This window comes from Monomorium pharaonis, chromosome 3, assembly GCF_013373865.1.
Source record: "Monomorium pharaonis isolate MP-MQ-018 chromosome 3, ASM1337386v2, whole genome shotgun sequence".
Lineage (NCBI taxonomy): Eukaryota > Metazoa > Arthropoda > Insecta > Hymenoptera > Formicidae > Monomorium > Monomorium pharaonis.
In genome coordinates, this window is record NC_050469.1 from 8857786 (window position 1) to 8879559 (window position 21774).

At 34.8% G+C, this 21774-nt stretch overlaps 1 protein-coding gene and 1 long non-coding RNA gene across 6 annotated transcripts; one reads left to right on the forward strand and one right to left on the reverse strand.

The window, feature by feature from the left end:
* Window positions 1-3501: 3501 nt before the first annotated feature.
* On the reverse strand, window positions 3502-12049 carry LOC118644788. 2 transcript variants are annotated; one of them, XR_004962554.1, is made up of 4 exons: window positions 11494-12049; window positions 9702-10598; window positions 5760-8346; window positions 3502-5478 (listed from the first exon to the last, which is right to left on the reverse strand). It is a non-coding gene; the product is annotated as an uncharacterized LOC118644788 (long non-coding RNA). The 2 variants fall into 2 exon arrangements; XR_004962553.1 differs by having other exon boundaries at window positions 3502-8346.
* A 444-nt stretch (window positions 12050-12493) lies between these two features.
* LOC105830083 (A-kinase anchor protein 1, mitochondrial) lies at window positions 12494-20962 on the forward strand. 4 transcript variants are annotated; one of them, XM_036284373.1, is made up of 6 exons: window positions 12494-12970; window positions 16659-17420; window positions 17810-18325; window positions 18404-18619; window positions 18728-18858; window positions 18936-20962. In XM_036284373.1, exons 2-6 carry the CDS (start codon window positions 16703-16705, stop codon window positions 19038-19040), a joined length of 1686 nt encoding a protein of 561 aa, XP_036140266.1. In that variant the 5' UTR covers window positions 12494-12970; window positions 16659-16702; the 3' UTR covers window positions 19041-20962. The 4 variants fall into 4 exon arrangements, with proteins under 4 accessions (XP_036140266.1, XP_012524685.1, XP_012524687.1 ...); XM_012669231.3 differs by having other exon boundaries at window positions 12494-12724; XM_012669233.3 differs by having other exon boundaries at window positions 12494-12711.
* Window positions 20963-21774: the final 812 nt, after the last annotated feature.

Below are 21774 nucleotides of genomic sequence, written 5' to 3' on the forward strand. Positions count from 1 at the left end.
ACTTTGAAGAAACAAATATTTGCCTCTCAACCGTTTATTTGATGTTATTTGTTTATTATCCTGGTTAGAGTGGATACAATTTTGAGAAATATAATACTCTATATGAATAGATTCGGTTCAATAATTGAGATAATAATGAAGATCCATTACTCATAGAGTGCATACAATTTTTTGTAAATAAATAACTTACGAACTTCAAACTAATGCCATGATAGAATCACTTGATTATCAAAGCATTATCATGGCACAAATAAGCTTTTAATCGTTTAGTCTAAAGATCCCTTAAAAAAGAACGTGTTGACGAAGGGAGCTTAGCTCAAAGGGTTAATGGGTCTTCCAGGATGGCAACCGCCCTGTCTGCGAGCTCGCGGCTCTTTTTGCTCATGCTAGTCGGGCAACGAGGGAGTTATGGCTACGGAAGAGCGAGACTAAAGTTTGCCCCAGTACGTTGCACCCTCCTTCTCTTTCCGCCCTTCACCGCGAGCCCTCTTGGTCCGGGGAGCCTTGCCACCCCCTCCCGACGACGCCAACCCCTTAGTCCTCTAGATCCCCCAGGTTCCCTTCCGCCACCGAATGTCGTCCCTCCGAGGCGTCAGCTTCCTCTCGTCCTACCTCCCGTCCGTCCTACCCGGCGCGGCGTCCCGGTATTCCCGTATTCCCGTTTCACCGCCCCCGAGTCCGCGCTGCATCGCCGACGAATCAATACCGGCAGACATCCTAACTCACTGGAGGTCAATGCCTCGTTCCCGTGAGCGCCGACGACCTCAACCTCCTACCTTCCCTACCCTACAACCTCCTTCCAGAAGCCAGACGAGGGCTCTCGGCCGTGTGGGGAGGCGACTTCCACCTCTGACGAAGTCTCTGTCGGCCCCGATTGTATAAGCGAGACGACGCGAGTGACACGAGACCACGGCCGACATGATGACAAATTTCGAATGTATCGCTAAATCTTTTGCTAGCCCTTCCGAATGATTATGCTTTCTAAAATCAAATGAAGAAAATGCTCATCATTCGCTATACTACCTGATTTGTGATCATGTAGATATTTAATTAATTTCTCTGTTGATTTTTTTCTATTAAACTATACATTTAATAATTGTATTTTCAAAATTGATTTAATCGTAATTCGTTAATTGCGCACTATAATTTAGAGCAATTTCTTCATGAGAAAAAAAAAGAGATGAGATGAAAATATGCGATGTTAATACAAGCTGCGTAAATAGAAATTATTTTCTGTGATGCAATGTACGCGGGACTAAAACAAAGATAAATGATATTCAAAAGCTTGCTTTCGTATTCGCCTTCATACTCGGCAAACTCCGCCTTCGTTTCTCCGGTGGGGAGCCACGTAGCTGTAGCCAAAAGATGAGAAGATATGTAGGTATGCCATTGCAATTGCGTATAAGCACCCTATTTGATCATGCATTTTCTTCGCTTTTTAACAACTGAATAGACATTTCACCTAATAGAAAAGTGCATATCCTTGTTTTTAGAAATTTTATCGAGGAAATGTTATCGTGAATAATTTCTATCTTCCGTCGATAGACAATTGGCATAAATGATGATTTTCTGCCTAATCGAAAACATCTGGATGAAGAGACGCGGTATTTGCTCTAGACCTAGAGGAAAACACTGTCGCAGGGATGAACGTAAAATTAGACGGTGCATTCAACTTTCTTGTACTCGTGCCAAGAGCCGCGACGGCTCTTCTTGCGACAGTCGATGCTGCGGTACTACGCTGCGGCAGCCGCGATGGCACCAATGCCCTTGTTCCAAAATGAAATCAGCCCCCGTCGTAAACGTTGTCGACGAATGTTTTTCCGCATTGGCGCCATATAAACCGTAACTCATTAATAACATGAAGATTGCAAGAAACGATGTTGTGATAGCAAAATAAATCTTTCGAGTTTTGCGCTTTAAGCTGACGGTTGAACGTCTACACGGAAAAAAGTTTGGCACTACAGAAGCACCAACTAGTGTAACAGCTGTACGAAATGAGAGTGCGCTGTTGTACTTCTCTTTGGCACGGCAGTTCTCTCAGTTTGGGAGCCCTGCTGTCCCAATCGGGAGCCCTGCTGTCCCAATCTCGCACCGCAGCATTCCTAACCTTAAAGTGCAGTGGTTGCCCCATCAGGGTGGGGAGAACAGTTCTCCCGGCGCTTAGTGCTGCCAGTTACCCAAAACTGGCACTCTGTAGTCCTAAATACGAGGTGGCGCTGCACTACCACCTATGATGCAGCAGTAGTGCCAAACTTTTTTCCGTGTATAAATCCGTTGTATCCGTTGTATCTCAAAATTATCAGTCTTTTGTAGCTTTAAATTTTTACATTGCAGTATTCGAAATTAGAAATATGAAGACCATAATAAAGTCAAAGAATTAAATAGAATTAAAGTTTCCTAAATATTATAAATAAAAATGATATTTGATTGACCAATGCATTTTTAGAAAATGTTTTACGGTCCACTAATTTTGTAATAATTGATAAAATTTTGCACAACGTTTTGACTACTAAATTGTTTTAAAATTACTAATTTTACAGATGATTGATTCATAGATGATTTATCTTTGCAAAAATCGATCAAGCGCAAAGAGATCGACTAAGGCAGACACGCAAAGGGTGTCGTCTTTATGGACAAAGACAGTGTGAGCAAAGTTAAACTGCGGTATCTAGCCAGCCAGGTCGTGCACCCTTGGAGGAATCTCGCTGTTTGCGTCTCCGGCGTAGATACTCGGACAGTAGAATGCGCGACCACAAAAATGTTTGAACGATAAGACAGCCAACAGACACTTTCCTCGATGTAACACTATATAATTGTATAACTAAACGTGATGCGTTTCTCTCTCATGACTTTTTATCTGCAATTAGCAATTGAAACAAGGACACAGTTTTAGTAATTAAATAATCATAACGAAGATAAACAAACGTGTGTCAATTTATATGACACAAAATAAATGCACAAATTATAATATATAATATATGACAGTCGATTTAATATTATTCATATTTATTTATCTATTCAGTCTTTATTTGCTTTGTTATGTATGAAAATTCAAGTTATATTATTTTTCATCAAAGTATTTTTTTAATTGCAGCCGGACGTATTGAATACTCAAGTTTCAAAAACTAAGAGATGCTCGATAAAAGAAAACGTACGACGGAATAGCTAAACGAAAACACACGAAACACATCAACGAGGCGAGATGCATCGTCCTCCAGGGTGACGTTCCAGAAATAACTCAGGACATCGCAGTCCGATCGTGGCTGCTTTCGTTCATCAGTTCAAGGTTAAAAGCGCGTCGCCATCGTGTGGTAGCTGCAACTTCCATAGCCCGAAATACATCCCCCCTCCCTTGATATATATAAATACACTTACGGAGGAAAAAAAGTCAAAAGATATTGACGATGTGTGCCGATAACCTTCTTTCAAACGTGGCAACGCACAGATGGGGACATACAGGAAACGAAGCAGTAATCGAAATAGAAATTCAAAGGGAAGACCTTTCACGCCTACATATTATCATGGAGTTAAATTTTCCTCGTGACGTTTATTCGACAATTTAGAAATGTGTTTAGACATAACGTCCAAAAATTTAACAAACAAATTATATCACTCCAAACATGGCTCACGATATCAAAATTGATAACGTAGAGTATTATAAAGCTTTCAGAATTTAAGAGTGCACAAAGTAGAAAATACGTGAGATTAGATATCTTTTTAGACCGAATTTGAATCTTATTCTTCCTAGACTTTATGAAGAACAATATTTCAAAGAGATATATCGTATTTGTGAAATTTTGAAGAGATATTTCAACTGCCTGTGTAGGATAATCAAAACATGAACATTATATTATACCTCGAGCGATATAAGCTCAATTGAAATGCATGAACGTGATGCGTGCTTGTGAAAACGAATTAAACATTCCGTGATCGACGGGCGCGATGGTCAATGAGGTTATCCACAATAGATGCGTTGACCTTTACAATGGATACACCCTGCGGCGTGTCGATGACACTGTGTTCTATAAAGATACCTTGAAAATATACGTGTGTGTGTGAGTATTTTATACGTATATGCAATATATATATATATATATATATTGCATATATATGTATATAAGGGTTTTAATCTTTAGGTTTGTTTGTTATTCCTACACTGCTGCACTCGTTGCAATAAGTTAGAATAAGAAAAAATATATTTGTCTTATTCTAACTTATTGCACCAGTGCAGCAGTGCAGGAATAAAAAACAAACCTTTTGTCTTACTCTTGTCCAGGAGTCGTTGAACTCGACCGTTGAGGACAACACACTTTGAACTATGCACAAACGTAAATTAACTGCATTAATTCGAGTCCTTTAGCTACGGAAGGATACGCATCGCTAGCAGTTTTTTCCGGTACAAAAAACGTTAAACGATACGTTAACCCACTCGTATTTATACACTATATATCGCGTATTAACTTTTAATACTTTTTTCGTATTGCATTGCTCTTTTGCAATGTTTACTGTGGACTTCGTTGTTCTTCGCTCATCCACCTTCTGTGAAGGTCACACGAGCTTCGTTAGCGTCTCTCGTGATAACGCAAGAATAAAGCATTATATCTCTGTTTACGCGATGATTAAATAAATCTAGTGCGCAACGAAGGATACTTTCGCAACTTTATACCACTACGCTGTGCGTCAAGTATCTAATTGTATTGCGTGACGTGCAACTAATAGTGAAAGTTCTTCACAAGAGACAGCGATAAAACAATATTAGAAGGTAGAATCTACAAAATTCGTAGCGCGGTGAGATTGGCGAGTGACGACATATTTTGTTCTTGGTCTCAGCGCGAAGGTGCGATGCACCTACGTGCAGCCGGGTCAAGGTCGTATTCCTCGTGCGCCGGGCCGGCTGAGTCATTCGTGCAGAATCGTGCATGCACAGAGCCTGGGCGTGCGGAGTGCATCGAACCCGAGATGACCGTTGCAGCTGCAAGCGCGGCGCTGGTAGCCCACTTCGGTCGTCCCCGGTGCACGTCGGCCGCCTTCGGTTGCATTCCGCGTGCATCAACCCGCGAGACCGCCCTCGAGAAGCGCCGTCGAGTGCAATGCCCAATGCCGCGCGAAGACGCGCACCGCGCGCGCGAACTGCTGCGCAAGGGCGAGACGGAGAAAGCCGGGAGAAAGACTGGACGACGAGGCCGACGAAGGAGCGAAGGGAAGACGGCGGAGGAAGAAATGCACGAAGCGAGAGACGCGTTCGCCGATTATCTCCAAGGGAGGAGATGCTGCTCGACGGCGAGTCCGAGCAGGGCAGCGTCCGCCAAATGGGTGCTAGTACATCCTATCGGATGTAGATCGGAAAATTTCTATTTGTCTCGCCCCTATATCGCGCAATAAGAATATTCTTAAATAAACATCTCTCAGACACCATACATCCCTGATCTCGGAAGAGCTGTCACGAATTTTACTTCCACTGAAGGTCCATCTAGTTCCCTGAAAATTTTATGAATCTTCAATTACTTGGATATTTTATGTTTGATTTTAGAAACGAAAGAATGCGAAGAATCAACAGCTATTATGAATCACGAATTTTTTATGTACAGATAGTAATTCCGTTTCCCAAAAATCCTACAGAGCTCCGATGCTTTTAAGAACTTTGGATATTTAATCGCGGTGAGTTGTAGCCAGGTATCTCAGTTATGTGCATGATCAAGCTCCGCGACTCTTGCGACCTTACCTAGAGACCTCGGATACCAATTGACGGTTTTGCTTACATTTGAGAAACGCTGCGAAGGGCCGATGCACCAGTCAGGGTGAACGTTCTCCGCGCGTTAGCTCGCTCGTCGGCTTTGTAGAGCGTGGCAACGTTCGCGCATACACGCATCCAGGCGCGTCGTGCGTACGTGCCTGCCAGCTTCCAGGGATGGAAGCTAATGTTCCTCTGATCGAAACATATCCGCTACCAGTTTTTAATCTTCGACAATCAATTTGGGCTAATCTTCCATTCAGTTTTCGCGAGCGATTCTTCATCCTATTTTAACACGAGGACGTACAATCCAAGAATTTAAAGAATTATTATTTAACCAAATTCATCGATTATATTCTCTGATATTTAGGTAATAAAAAGAAGAAATTATATATATATATATATATAGTTAATACTAAAGTTTGGAAGTGTTTGCGCCTAGCTATTCGACGAGACAGGTTCCCATTCCACATGAAATAAAAAGAAGATTGTTTAGCATGAAGAAAAGATAAACTTATTCATTCACATTGTCAATAATATTAAAAAATAGACGAGTTATAGAATATGGGATCTAGAGCTACTTCACAAGTACTGAGCCGGCAAATTTATCCAAGACTGGCGAGATGGTAGGCTAAAAATTGATCAGACGGCGACTGCGATTCAACGCGAATGCGGGCCAATATTTAGCTGAACTGTTGTTTTACCCGGCCCTGACAGCATTACGGCTTGGAGTGAAACGTCCGAGAGTGGACGTTGCATATGTGCAAAATGGGTGCAGCGCGGGGGACGAAGGAAGGGAAAAAGTCCACAGCACGCGGGAGAGAAAGAGGGAGGGAAGAGGATGAGGTACACGGTGTGGTATCGGGGGCGGAGGGAGATAGAGTGCATAGGACACCGTGTGCTGCACTCGTGGCTGCACGCGTTTCGCATGGCCACGGGGTTCACTGTCCCGAGCCAAGGCCGCAGGGGCACCGCCCCACTGAACCAATTGTGCCACTTTTATGCTCGTCGACTCATTTTCGTCGAGTTTTATTACTTGCAATGCGTGTGCCTTCTTCCCTGAGCACGTGCATTATCCGTGTATGTAGATGTCCGGCTACTACTCGGTAAATGCAAGCGTGTTATGCATTTTCCTTTAAATAAAAAAAAACGCGCGACAACCAAATGAGAAATGAGGGACGAAAGAATAACTGAAAAAAGTGTAATCGACGTTCAAATATTAATTGATGTTACTTCCTGATAATTTACTGCAAGATCTTGAAGATTCAATAATGACATAAATATGATTTTCTCAATAATTTTGCTATAAGTGTTTTTTTAAATAGTTTTTATAATAATTTTTTCTATAATTTATTCTATAAGATCAAATATATATATTTTTGTTTGATTGATTGTTGCGTCTCTAAGGACACTGTATAATCATATTTTGATGGAAAATGTGTTTTCATCAAGAGAACCTGCCAGATCAGCAAGCAAGTGCGTTGTAGAGAAGATGTAATAATATACAATTTAATCTAAAAGTATCTTTTACTGGCATCAAGCCACATTGTCGATGGAACATTGCCGGCGATCGAAAATGTGTCATGGGATTCCCAATCGTAATGCCGCGCGCGCACGGATTTGCGAACCCCGGGAAATGCGTTTGGTTTTGCGAACCCCCAGACACTGGAGGGGATTGACCCAGACACCCCCTCCAGTAGACGATTCTCCCTCCATCGGGTAGCTGTAGATGCTTCTAGAACCCTATACTATAGTCGATGGAACGAGGGTGCAAAACCCCGTCTGGTTGATAAACCGTTGCACCGCCCAAGCACGATAAACGCGATATATCGTTTATTCATTTGTAAAAAAAATTTACCATGTATTCACATATTATTTACCCCATGTGTAAAGTCCTACTTATTTCTGTATTGTATAATCAGCAATTAAATTGTATGGAATTAAAGTTAAAATTAAAACTTTTCATTATTACTATAAAACATTTTTAGATTTTTGTCTATTTGAACGTTAATGTACAGTTATTTATTTCATGTGCTAAGTATTTTGATTTTGAAGTTTTAATGTATGCTTTGATTTAAATATTAATTATCAGCACTTTAAATTTTAACTTATTGTTGAATTTATTATTTTATTTTTATTTGAATTAATCTGATCTATATATAGATTTTATTAAAATTATAAATGTTGTCTACGATACATGTAAATATAAATAATATAAATAAAACATATTAATACCAAAAAGAAGAAGCAACTCTCTCTTCAACAAAACAATTACAATTAGAAAATCTCAAAATATATCTATCAGATAATCAAGGCATGTTGTATCATTGCGACTCACTGACTCCTTTTAAATTTAATAGGTCATTCAATAGGAGTTCAATTTTTAAATATCAAAATTTTAATATTGATTTTTCAAATCAGCTGATTTTATTCAACACAGCTGATTGTTTAAAGCAATAATATTAGAAAAAATTAAGTAAACTTACATTTTAGGATGGAACAGGATGCTCAATACTGCGGCAAGCACCGTTGTAGATAGATAGTTGTCATAATTGTCATCAGGAATCATTCCGAATCATTAGAACTTTCTTTTCTTCTTCTTGATTAGAAACATTCTGTAAAAAGTAAAATAAATCTATTCAATAAAGAATTCTAAAATGTTAATATCACGTTGTTCACTTTATTAAAATAAATACTATTTTCCAATAATCCAAGCAACAATTATGAGCATTACATGCATTATTATTTACATATTAATCGACATCGATGCAAGATGTTACGTGAAATATTGAAAATAATCAAAATTGTATCACAAAGCCATTGTGATACTCTGCAACATAACATCTTAAAATTGCTCTTCACACTTTCTCCATTAATTAGAATTAATAGGCGTTGTAGTGAAAGAGTGCAAGTGATTGCCCGTGCTGGCATGAAAGCGATCAATTCTACATCGGATTTTTCTTTTGTTCTCATTAAAATTAATGATTGAACAAAACAGAGATATATTTATAATATATAAAGGAATCATCAATACAATAAAAATTGCTAAAAAGGAACATTTGTTATTGAACAGTGATCGTGACAGAATCAAAACTAAAACTCTTTTTTTATTTAATGAAGAGCGTCGGGGAATTTAACTGGTTTGCAAAAGCGAATTATTTAACGAGACGCGGAATGCAAAACATTTATTATGCGAGACTTTGTGCGCATAAACAATCGGTGCATTTCAGTGTCATGGTTCGTATAACGTTTGGCAAGCAGGGGTTGCGAACCCCAGGAAAGTAGCCAGCCAGACAGACAGACTAACATGAAAGGGGGTGACCCAGACACCCCCTCTACTGGGCTGTTTGCAAGCGACTCGACTACCGCATTGGTCTGTGCAAGCGGTGGTAAAATATCGCGATGGAAGGGCAGCGTTATAAAAAAATAATGCGACGAAACATCAAAACATCGAAAGGGTGACTGTTGCGTTTTATCATGACGTCGATAGCAACAATAGTTTCATATATAATTTCTATAATTAACTGTTATAATTCCTCATCTCTCTCCCTCCCCCTTTCTCTCTCTCTCTCTCTCTCTCTCTCTCTCTCTCTCTCTCTCTCTCTCTCTCTCTCTCTCTCTCTCTCTCTCTCTCTCTCACAATTCCCTCTTTCACTTTTCTTCCTCTCAAGTATAATTAATTTTAAAAAAAGGAAATAAAAACTACAATAAGAATCTAAAAATTGATTACCAATCACTAATTTAAAATCTATACCATGGATTTTAAATTAAAAAAAAATTTTATTTTCTTGCAAAAATAATTTTTTTGATAAAGACTTAAAGACAACTTTAAAAAGAAATTAAAGGGATAAAGCAAAGATGTTTATTGTCTGATACTTGAATATAGTTACTCATCAACTATGCAAACATTCTGTGCCCACAAGCTATACATCATAGCGCTTTTTCCTTCTTAAATATTGGAAAGAAATACCTGTGAAAACAAGGACGATCCCTTGTCCAACCATAACTATTAATAAGAATCTCTGTAGATTCGCAAAGATGGCACGCCCTGGTACTAGTGAGTGAGGACAAATAGAGGACAACGAGGGAGGGAGACGGGTGGAAGGGCAGCAGCTCTCTTTCTTTCCCTTTCTCTCTTCCTCTCATTCTCGATGAGGAGGAGGGTTAGAAAGGAAGGGCAGACGTACATCGAGCGTGGCGACGGCGGTGGGAGGACGAGGGCTGGCGGTCAGGGTGGAAAGGGAAAAGCGGGAGGGACGGCCGTGGTGTTGCTGACCCGACGACCGCTGTAACCTTGCGTCCCGACGCCCCGCATCCAGATCAAACGACCCCGCATGCACCACTCTCGAAGGTCTTCGAGTCCTAGACCAATAGATATTTCCGTGCATTCCTCTTCCCTAGTCCAACATCACGCCCGTAAAACTCAAGCTCCAACTCGTTGTCTTTCATCATTTCCTGAACGAAAAATGTTCTATAACCTATATATTTAGTATTGTTATAGTAATCGTAAAGGTATAATCTTATTATATTTTGCGTATATGTAAATCATTTGTTTTTATTAAATGTATCGGATCAGAATATACGTGACAATCTGAGATTGAATCAAGTTACTTTTATATGCTTTACAAGAAAAAAATTGAGAGAAAGAGAGAGAGAAAGAGAGACGAACGTATTACAAATGAGTCTCCAAAACTTAAAAACCAATCTAGTAATTGTTTTTCTAAATAGTTCTACTGTTTGCATATGCCTTCTCTTACTTGCCTTAATGTCTATTCTCCATTCAAACGCGAGAAATCCGATAATTCTTATTCTAAATTCATACAGGAACAAGAGAGCAATTCGTCAGACGCCATTCGCGGGCACGAGACTGTAAAGAAATTTAAATGAGATTCTTAGCGCACCATCTCGCGTCAGATACAGAAACAAAGTAGTACATATTTACCAACCGAAAGATTTTTATCTCATGATAAGTGTCATAAATGTAAAATTACCACACATATGCATATATGCATAATGTTTTTGTGATATTATGATGTATAACACACGTGATTTTTGTGTGTAACATATGTAATTTTTTACGATTCATGTATACGTAGGAACACAAAAAAATTCTTATTGATAGCTTAAATTTTAATCAATTATACAACAAAATATATTTTCATTTTTTCTCTATCGTGTGCTATACAATATATTTCTCATCTTGTCTGTTGATAATCACGAAAAGTTATCCACAATTGATACTATCTTTCTTAATAAATATGTATATCTTCGGCGCAAGTACGAAATGTAGTAATTTGTTAGTTAAAAATCCAAGATAATATTTTATTATTTTATTTAATATATATATGACTCATTTTTTAAAAATTGATCATGTATATTTTGTACATTTTATAGTCTTTCATAAGCGTAATGCTCATATACCATAATCACTATTGTTATATATATATAATTGTTTGATTTAGAGCCACGTCAGCAACTCTGATTAATCAGTTAATTAAATTTGTGAATTATCAATTGTAATTAAAACTTTAAGTCTGATCATTTTGTTTTGCTTCTATTTTCTGCCAATTATAATTTATTTATACAAAGTGTAATAATTTTTGTTAATAATTAAGTCATTTTTTAACAAAAGTAATAAAAAAGTTAGGTTAGGGATGATCAGTTTTGTAATTATAATTATAGCAATTCAAAAATTCATTCGGTCTATTAAATTAATCAAAGTTGATGAAACCGGATTTTCACACTCATTTTTTCAAGTTTACCTGTGTAATTTGTTTGTTAGAGCATTTCTTTCCTTCTGTTCTTTTTTAGTATGTTTTCCTATGTTTTGTGTCTCCTATACGTAGGACTAGAGAGAGAGAAAAGACAAGACTGACACAGACGACACGGTCCGATTTTATTAAATATGTTTAAGATGATCTTCAAACGCAATATACTCTCTGTGAATCTGAGAAATTATTATACATATGAACTACGTACGTAGCCAATGTGCACATTTGGACGAATATGTATAAATGATATGTACAAAATTTTGGTTGTGTTCCGTGTTAATAGCGAATGAAATGTCGGTAACATAGAGTTATTGATTTTTGATATGTATGTATATTTCTGGACATTCTGTTTTCATTTGTAATGAACCGTGATCGGATTATTGTTTATTTTAAATAATTGATTACTTAAATTATTTAGATTATTACGACCGTAAATAACCATATATTTATTATATACTTTTTAATAGAATAATTCAGTCTGTTTTCTTAATGTGCGTTAAAGAAAAAATTTTGAAAAATTTTGAAAACGAAATTTATTTTTAGACTTAGTAGAAAAATAACAAGGTATTTGTTTATGCCATTGATATTAATTTGGAATGATCTTCCCAATTAGTTTAATCAAATAAGATAATTTTTTAAATAAAAACAATTAAGTTTAGAAGAGTATAATTTATATAAAAGTATATTTTGAAGAATTAATAAAAATCTCTTGCATATGTATATGTGTATAATTTTATAATTATTTACAATAAAAATATAATTTTTTAAAAATATTTTTAAAATCACCTGTCTGTGAATTTTCTATGAATTTTATATAGAAAATATACTTTCTACATAAAATGTGATAATAAATTTTAAAAAATAATATGCGTACTACGGCCGTCAATCTTTAAAATCTCCCGCCTTCTCGAAAATTACGATATTTGATGAGCAATTGGCTGGCCGCTTTTTGCAGCCTCTCATGGTCGGTAGAGTGCGCGCGACGCTACGGGACACGGAAAATCGGAATGAAGACAACCAGAGTTCGCTGGAATCAACGGAGCTGTCGCCATATCTGTATTCCGTTAACTTGGAGAAACATTGCTAGCACGTGGCGTGCGCTCGCAGAAAATCTGCCGCAAGTTGGTCGTACGGCGCGCCGAAAGTATTTTCAGGGACCTTCGAACGGAGTGTACGATCGTTCGCAAATCAGTCGCAGCCTCGCAAAACGTTAGTAACATTGGTAAGTAAGTAATCCCGGCGAGGCCCCATGCGTACGTACATTACGTATGTGCGTGCTTGCGTGCGTGCGTGTCCCTTCGGCTTGCCTCTATGCGGCGACCGTCCTTTGTTATGTTCCTTCTTCCGGCTGCTTGTATGGGCCGAGAGGTAAAGGAATAAGATACAAGTTATGGGTGCAAGCATAGTCGTACGACCGGCGACGAATAAAGATCCATGAGCGGCATGAATATTGAAAGCATAGATCCCCGTATGTTTCAACTTTATTTCTAACCAACTGTATATAATAGCAAATTCTACCTCTTCCTCCTCCTCTTCCTCCTCCTCCTCCTCCTCCTCCTCCTCCTCCTCCTCATCAGCTCTATCTTGGGATACATATACACAGTGTTAAGCTTACTCATATGTTTCTTCAATTACGATTTTCTAGTTGTCTCATGTTCACTTGATTGTTGAATTATTTGTAAATATACATAGTTGTATATTAGTGTTATATATCTATAGATTATTTAATATTTTTTTATATATATTTAATTTTAAAAAATTCCACCATTTATACTCTAATATTTTTAACATTTTTCAAAAATTTATTTTTACTTTTAATAAATAAATTTTTTGTTGATTTATCTTTCAATTCTAAACATATTGGTATTTACTGAGAAAAAACAATACAGTTTAAATAATAAATTTAATTAAAAATATTTAATAAAACATTACTTTTTTTTAAAGTATTCTCTATTCTTAATGTTTCTTTAAAGAAAAAAAGTTTTTGTATGTTTATTGAGAAAAATTAGACATTTTCTTTGTTAATAGATTATTAGTTTATTGTATTAATATTAATTATTTTATTTGTTTCCATATTTTATATAAACTTTATTATACTTTTTTTTGTATTTTGTTCATTCCACATATATTTAATTATATATGCTTATGTCTATTAATTGTAGAGCTGCAGAATAATTATTGTTAACACTTTTTTGTATAACATAGTAGATATTTAGAGAAAAAAATAATTTTTCAAAACCTTATTGTATGCACATTGTGTATCAAAATACACTTTTAATTCTTATGAATAACTTGTATTAAAAATGTTCAATAAAAGTGAATAAATTTAGTAGCACAAATGTTAGAATAAGTAATAAAATTTATTAATTTTTTTGCAACTTTTTTGGTGATTATCTTTTTCATATCAATTTTGATATCTTAATATCTTATAATCACACACACAACTCATTGGAATTAATAATATTTTATCTATAAAAGTTATTTCAAATGTTATTTGCCTCTCCATCAATACAAAACTAATACAAGATACCTGTGTATATTTTATCTTAATTCATGTTCACATTGCATTATTTTTATTGAAAGTATGTTGAGATTTACTTGAACATAAGTTTGTTTAATTTAGCTGTAATATATTTGTGCATAAAAACGATATTTTTTTCCACTTTAAATTTGATTGGTAGACATAGAGAAATAAACATTACATCTATATAGACTAGCATGTGTCATCTCTCATTAATGTGTAACTTAGAAACTTTTATTTATTAGAAATCTTAATTTAATCTTTAATTTGTCATTTCAAAATTATATTCAAGTTTGATTTTATCAGTAAAACGAAAAGGTTGCTTTCTCTGCCATAGAGACTCTTGCATTCCATGTGCAAATATACTATTTATACGTTACGTTATGTTAACATTTTTATATTTTCTACATTTACATAAATCAAAACTTTGATCATTATATCACATAGATTTACTGCAGACATGCTGACTGACTGTAATCGAAGTAGAAAATATAACAGCTAATAATATTTAAAAAAATTAAAGAAATTATATATATTGTAATTTTTTGTAGCTTTGCTAATGTTTATTGATATTTTATTTAAATTGAGAGAATTAATTTAATTAGGATTGTAATGCTAAAATAATGTATAATATTTAAATTTTGATCATTATGTAACATGATTGCGGTAATGTTTTCAGTAGGTCTATTCTGTCACTCGTAACGACAGTTCGGTATCGTTATATTGTCGTTGCGCACCTTTTTTGTCATATATAATATGCGCAACAACAATATAACGATATTGACACTGTCGTTAAGAGTTACAGAATAGGCCTACAGACATTAAAAACCGTAACGATTTTTTTTTTTTTTTTTTTTGACGAGAAGTTAAAGGTTTTTTATAAGTTGTGTGAGTTCCTAGATTTGTTTTATCAAGTTACCGCAATTTCCGTGTATCCTCTTAATACTTTTATTAAGTTCTACTCCCACCGGTTACCTCAATCTTGCGCAGATTCAACATTCCGAGAGCGCGTTGAACCATTATACGTCATTTGACCTAGCATGTCTTTTTTGAACTGTTAATGTCCTATTTTTTATACGGATTCTAAAAATCATCAATACTTACAGAGATGTTCAGTAAATCTTAAGTGATAACACAATATTTGACGAACATAGCAAGATATTACAAATAATATTTAAATAAATATTTAAAAAATTGTTTTATATGCTTATATTTCTTTCAACATAGATACGTATATATGAAAATGTCATATCATCCCGATTTTAACGTGATAATTTTTTCTTTGTTTTTGTCGACCTAGAAATCGTATCAGCTGGCTAATTCATGCATGTCGTTAGCAAGATAACAATAAATTATTAATGAAAATACAAATCAGACTTACTTTATGTAAAATAATTTTATACTTTAAAGGGTTAAATTACATCTTGACCGAAAGATGAAGGAAATTTTTCTTATTAGATTCATATTACTTTTGCGTCCCTATATATTGTCGAAGATCCTGATCACGGTGTGAATGCTTGCGTGATCATGGCTGCGTAACCGGCGAACGAACGGTTCCAGTCCAACTGGTTCTCAGTGAACCACGTGTTGAAAATCTATGAGTCGTAGTACAATTCCACGCCATGCTGGCATCGATAGCGTGTTCGTAATCAGTAAATTGTAATCAGTTTTTTGATTAGTTTTGGCGCGTTGCTTACTTTAGAACATCGAGTAGAGTTGGGTTACCGTCTAAATATTACTTAGCGATTATGACAGAATATCTCAAATGCCTAAGAAGCAAATTATTATCGTAACCAGCTAAAAACGTGTATCGATTGTATATTCGATGCAAGCAACATGAAATGCTTTAATAAGAAAATTTAAATGTCATTGTTTAAATGTTTGAATGTTTAAATTCTTATTTCTTTATATTATTTTTTTATATGTTATATTATATTTATATAGATACATCTTTATATACATTTTTTTTAATATTTTGCAATAAACATAAGAAACTTCACTTTGTTGCTTTGTTGATATAATCCGAAGTTTCAGTGAGTACATATTGAATATTTGACATCACGAAATATTTGTTTACTGTTTTTTTGCAATCAAATATTAATTTAAAATTTTTGTTTATATATATTTAATTTCTCAGTGTATTGATACATTAAAAGTGTATTTTTTTTACATTAAAATACTTTCAAATAACAGTTTCTTAACAAATGTAATGCTTATTGTATGTATTATTATGTCTCTTGAAAATCTCTTAGTATAAATTTTGTTATTCTGTTTTTTTTATAATGTGTAAATAGAGAGATTAATTGCTGTGCGCGGAAGAAAGTTTATGGAATTCAATGTCGGAATGCCGTCTCGTTTTACACAGACTAATCGCTGATCAGGTGTTCACTTAACAGTAAGCAAAATAGATTCTAATTCCTTCATCATTCGTAACAGGATAATTATATATAATTTGTACTTGAAATTATATACTTTTATTATTATATACTCATACTTTTATTATATCTTTATTAGTTTTTATATAAATCGTATGTATATATATCAAATTACATGAAATAGTAATAGTTAACTTTGCTTTGAGGTAAGGAATTTTAATAAAGAACACAAGAGCTATTAATGCTTATCTCGATTTCAGTATCAGCAAATTTTCAGTAACGGCAGCTACCGTGGACTCGTATTATGAATTCTCCAATTCATATACAGCTAGCGAAGTGGACGGTCCCGACGATAGCTGTTGTCGTCGCATTCTTTTGGTACAAACGTCGTCGGATAGACAGAAGTGAACTTCAATGGAATGATTCAGGGGGGACTGTAACATCGAATGTAGAAACGGCGATTTTAAATGATACAAAGGAAATTGACACCAGTCCCTGTAGGTCTGGCAAGGACATCAACCAAGAATCCTTAATTGACTGTCACACGCGACAAGAAGAGCCGACTCGCGTTCCAAGAAAGGTCAGCGAAAGCATGGATATTCCATTAAAAAATTCAACGTCACAAACCAACTTCTGTAGCAATAATCAGAGTGCATACGCGGAGTTATGCAATACGGATGTAGAATTTGGTAGTAATCCGAGTGCAAGCTATTTTGAAATGATTGCTACAAGTGCGTCCTTCAAGTCCAGTAAGAATGTTGACAACGTAACAAGAATATGTGAAAATGTCACCAGTGAAGAGCAGATTTTGCCTTGCGAGACGGAACCATCTGGCCAACACTGTATCACAGATGAATGTAATCATAAGGAGGATGGACAGCAATTTGAGGGACACATCACCCAAAATCAGGGACAAGAGCTCGACGAAAGAGATTCGGCCAATCACAGCCCAGTTTCCGTTTTGGATGGCAGCGTCACGGACGAAGCCAGAAGCGAAGGAAGTAACACGGATAGCGGAAAAGGTGAATATTGGAGCAACCAGGTTGCAGAAGATAAGAGAGTTAGAGGAGATATTATATATCAAGACCTATTGGAAAAAAGAAGCTTAATACCATTATTTGATTGTGTTGATTATTGGCAGTTTTCACAATGTAGCAATTCACAATTTAGACCAGTCATGCTTAATTATTTGAGCTTACCCTTCCAAGCGATCTTTTTTGAAAATATTCCAAATATTCTAAATGGTAACTATTGGTTTTATGTGCATTCTTTTCCAAATTATGAATATCGAATAATTATTGGCGATGAGATTCGCCTATTCATTTATTGGAATTATAGAATATTAGTTTTAAGAGAATAATTGACTATTATTTAGTCAGATTTGAGTAACATATTTTCTTTTCTCATACAGGTGGAAGTATCAACGGTGGCAAAAAGGATAATGTTGCACCATCTACATACAACTTTGCTATACCGCAACATTTAGTGGGCAGGTTGATTGGCCGTCATGGTAGCTTTTTACATAGTATCCGTACAAAAGCCAACGTCGGCATATATGTCAATGATCACCCTTGCGATGGCGATCATAAAATTTGCTCGATACGAGGTAGTGTTGAGGGAATTAAAGTTGCGCTTAAAATGATAAGACAGAAGTTTCCAGAGAAGAGGTTTCCGCAAGTAACATTAGCAGAAATCTCGACAATACCCGAGGTGAACGAAGTACCTGCGTACAATGTCCTTGTACAACGGCCCTTGTCCTTGGTTGATGGCGTTAATAATGACATCAATATCTCTCATATTGTCAAGCCAAATTGGCTCTTTGTTCAGCTTCCGACTCATCCGTCATTTCTCCTTCTGCAAAATTTAGAACTACATATGACGAATTGGTATAACGAAGATATGCTGCCAATTCCGGATGTATTAAACAGTAAGTGATATAATTTTAATCTGTTGGTGAAAAAACAAAAATCGGAATATCAGGACTATGAAATATTTCGCCTTGCAGAGGGCGATTACGTAGCTGTATATTGGAGCGACAAATGGGTTAGAGGCTATATTGAACGTCCCGATCCATCGGGAGAGAGAAGCGTAGTACGATTACTTGATTACGGTGGTTATTGGCAGTTTAGTAATTCTCAATGTAGGCCATTGATATGTAATTATTTGAGTTTGCCTTTCCAAGCAATCGAAGTCTTTTTAGCAAATATCCAGCCAAAGAACGGTAATTATACATTGATTATGTATATCTCTCCCCCCCCCCCCCCAGATTATGAATTATATATATCTAAACTTATTTATTTTTAAATATATTTTTTTATTACTTTTCTAGGCAAATGGTCGACAGAAGCTTACAATGTGGTACAAAGTTGTTCTTCAAAGGGAGTTGCTCAAGCGCAGATTGAAGGTCGCATTCAAACTAATATTTATGCAAATATTTATTTTATTATACAAAATTACGGAGTAAGTATTATTAATTCTAAGTTTTTTGCAGACATTTTTGGTGCAAAATTAATTAAAATTAATTAATTCTTTTAAAGCTAATTTCCCTTACTGAAGAATTGATAATAAATGGACATGCTGAACAAGTAGCATGGGAGCAGATGAAGCCAGAAACACTTGAATCCATCTGTACAGAGTTGTAAAAAACTCTATAATTTTCAAATTTCCTGTCAAATTATCATGCATAATCCGTAGTTCTTAGTCAGTATGGACTAGAGTTTAAAATACAGTCACCATTGGTAATCTTTAATCACATCAAAATTATTTTGCTTTTTGACTTTGTTCTTTACTGCCTCGTATTTCTTTATTGAAATCACTGTGAATACTGACTTCATGTTTCTTAATAGTTAATTATCTACATAAAAATATAAAGTAAATAATGCAGTATATATACATATATCATTCTAATAATGAACAAAATAAGACTATATTTCGCTGTACAGAAGATATACAGATATTTTTGTCGCGTTTAAAAAATAACATTTACAGTTATTCCCTGTTGCTCGAAAAGAAAAATTCTGTAAGCATAAAACTCGTTTCAAACGAGTTCTGACAAGTACAAAAAATTTGATTTAGTCCAATAACGTAAGAACCTTTTTTATAGCAACTCTCTGAATATTGCTTGTGATATTTTCTCTCTTTTAATTGAAAAACTGAAATGTTTTCATTCCAATGTTATTTGCAAGACAAGTCTCTCAAATAATTTCATCAACATTCAGAAAACTATTTTCATTGCTCGAGCGCCTGGAGACTGTTATAAAGAAAATGCAACCCATGTTTAACTCTTCTACACCCTTATATCTTTGTATATATTGTAAAATAGTTTTTCAGTTGTAGAATATTTAAATCTTGTAAAAGAGAGGAAGTTATAAAGATTTGCTATAATATGGTAGAATAGAACAAACAACATATGCATTTTATAAAATATAGTGTCTATATAAACTAAAACATTGTATCGAATAACTCAGACGAATTAGGAAATTCGTTTCTACGTGACTCATTCATTTCTGATTGGGGACGATTCGAGAATTCACTGAAATAATTTCAATTTCACATTAATTTTAGATAGATCACTTTAGATTAAACTTGTCACCGTAAAAGTTATTGTTAAATATTGCATTTCATTTCATGTCTCGTGTTAGATTTTCAAATCATTTCAAGGTTACTTTACCAAATTAATTTAGAGATTTATTTTTTCAACATTATTTTTTAGTAGCTAGTATTCTGCACAACTTCATTATTATGGCATAAAATTATTTTATGCATGCTAATTATGCCTTAGAACGATTTCTGAAATCTTTGGCAAAGAGACTAAACTTTGAACGAATTCAGACGTACATATAACACTGTAATATATTCAATTGTTTACTTCGATGTCGAATCATCGTGATATGGCTAATACTAATCTTTTCTATGCAAGATTTCAGTGCAGTAGAAAATAGTTAATTGAAAAAAAGTCTATATATACTTTATAACTCTTACATTGCGCGCTCAACTGGAAACGTTTGGCAGTTATATGGAATGTTAATATTTAATATTGTTGATTGAACGTGATATATAGAAATATTTTTCTAGGAATATATATGCATGTAAGATTACAATCATTAAAATCACTCACAGTAGATATTTTCTCGCGCGCTGCGATTAATTCAATTTATTATAATTTATTATAATTCTTAAAACAAAAACAGCGACAATATGGCGCAACAAACGTCGTTACGTAATAATCATTCGTAATTCATTTTGTATATATATATACATATATGTAACTGACTGCAATTTTGACTATTCAAATTTTGTACAACACTTAGTATTACTTTACAACTCTTTGTATTAATCAATATATTAATTGGGTAAATTTAGTAGCTTTTGTATATTTGTCAGTATAATCTTTGGAGTTATTAGACTTGCAATCAATTTTTATTGCAAGTTTCTCTTATATCTTTTATACGCCTTCTGTAAAATACAGCATAAGAAAAACAGAAAAGAGAACAGTGTTATGCTAAAATTTAAGCCATTGTTTTGTATTGTAGAGCAGAAATAAAGATGTTTGTAAATAGCCAAATTACGACTACAAAAAATGTTTTTTTAATCTTAGTTTAAAACAAAACAGTTTTGTTTTAAACAAAAAAAAAACTAAAATATAAAAACATGTTTTTTGCCAACCTTGAATTTAACATTACATTTGTTTCAATAATTTTGGTTCACACATTTTTTAAACTTTTTATAGAGTACTCTAGTTCTTTAACATTTATATATAATTTTTAAAAATAAATTATACAAATAATTTCTGGAGTTAAGATATGTGTAACCCATTGAAGAGTATTTTTTATATTTGTAAAATTATTTAAAAAAATTATAACTGAAGTGACATGATTCGATGTCTACAGAAGTACTGAATAATTTATAGTTTATTTTTTCTTTATCTTGTTTTTAATTACAAAATCTTGGATGCAATTCCAGACTAAAATGCATAATAATGACACTTATTTTCACAGAATTTTAAAGAGAAATTTGCATGATGTGCGTTTATATATATATATATGTGTGTGTGTGTGCGTGCGCGCGCGCGCGCGTGTGTGTGGATCTTTGTGCAAGTGTATGTTTATGTATTTTTTGTATTCGAAATGAAACAGATTTACGATTAAGCATCAGAAGAAAAGAACGAAACGTGTACATTAAATGCACGACCGAAAAGGATAGAATTTACGCATAATTTAATAGATGTTGTCTTTCTAATCTCGTCTGCTTTGACGGACGAAATATAATAAAAGCGTTTTTCCATCTTAATTATGTTCCATTCGGTGAAACGGGTGATCACACGTGCTGCGACTTTGCGAATGTGACGCAGAGCAGGGGCCAGTATTCCGTACACGG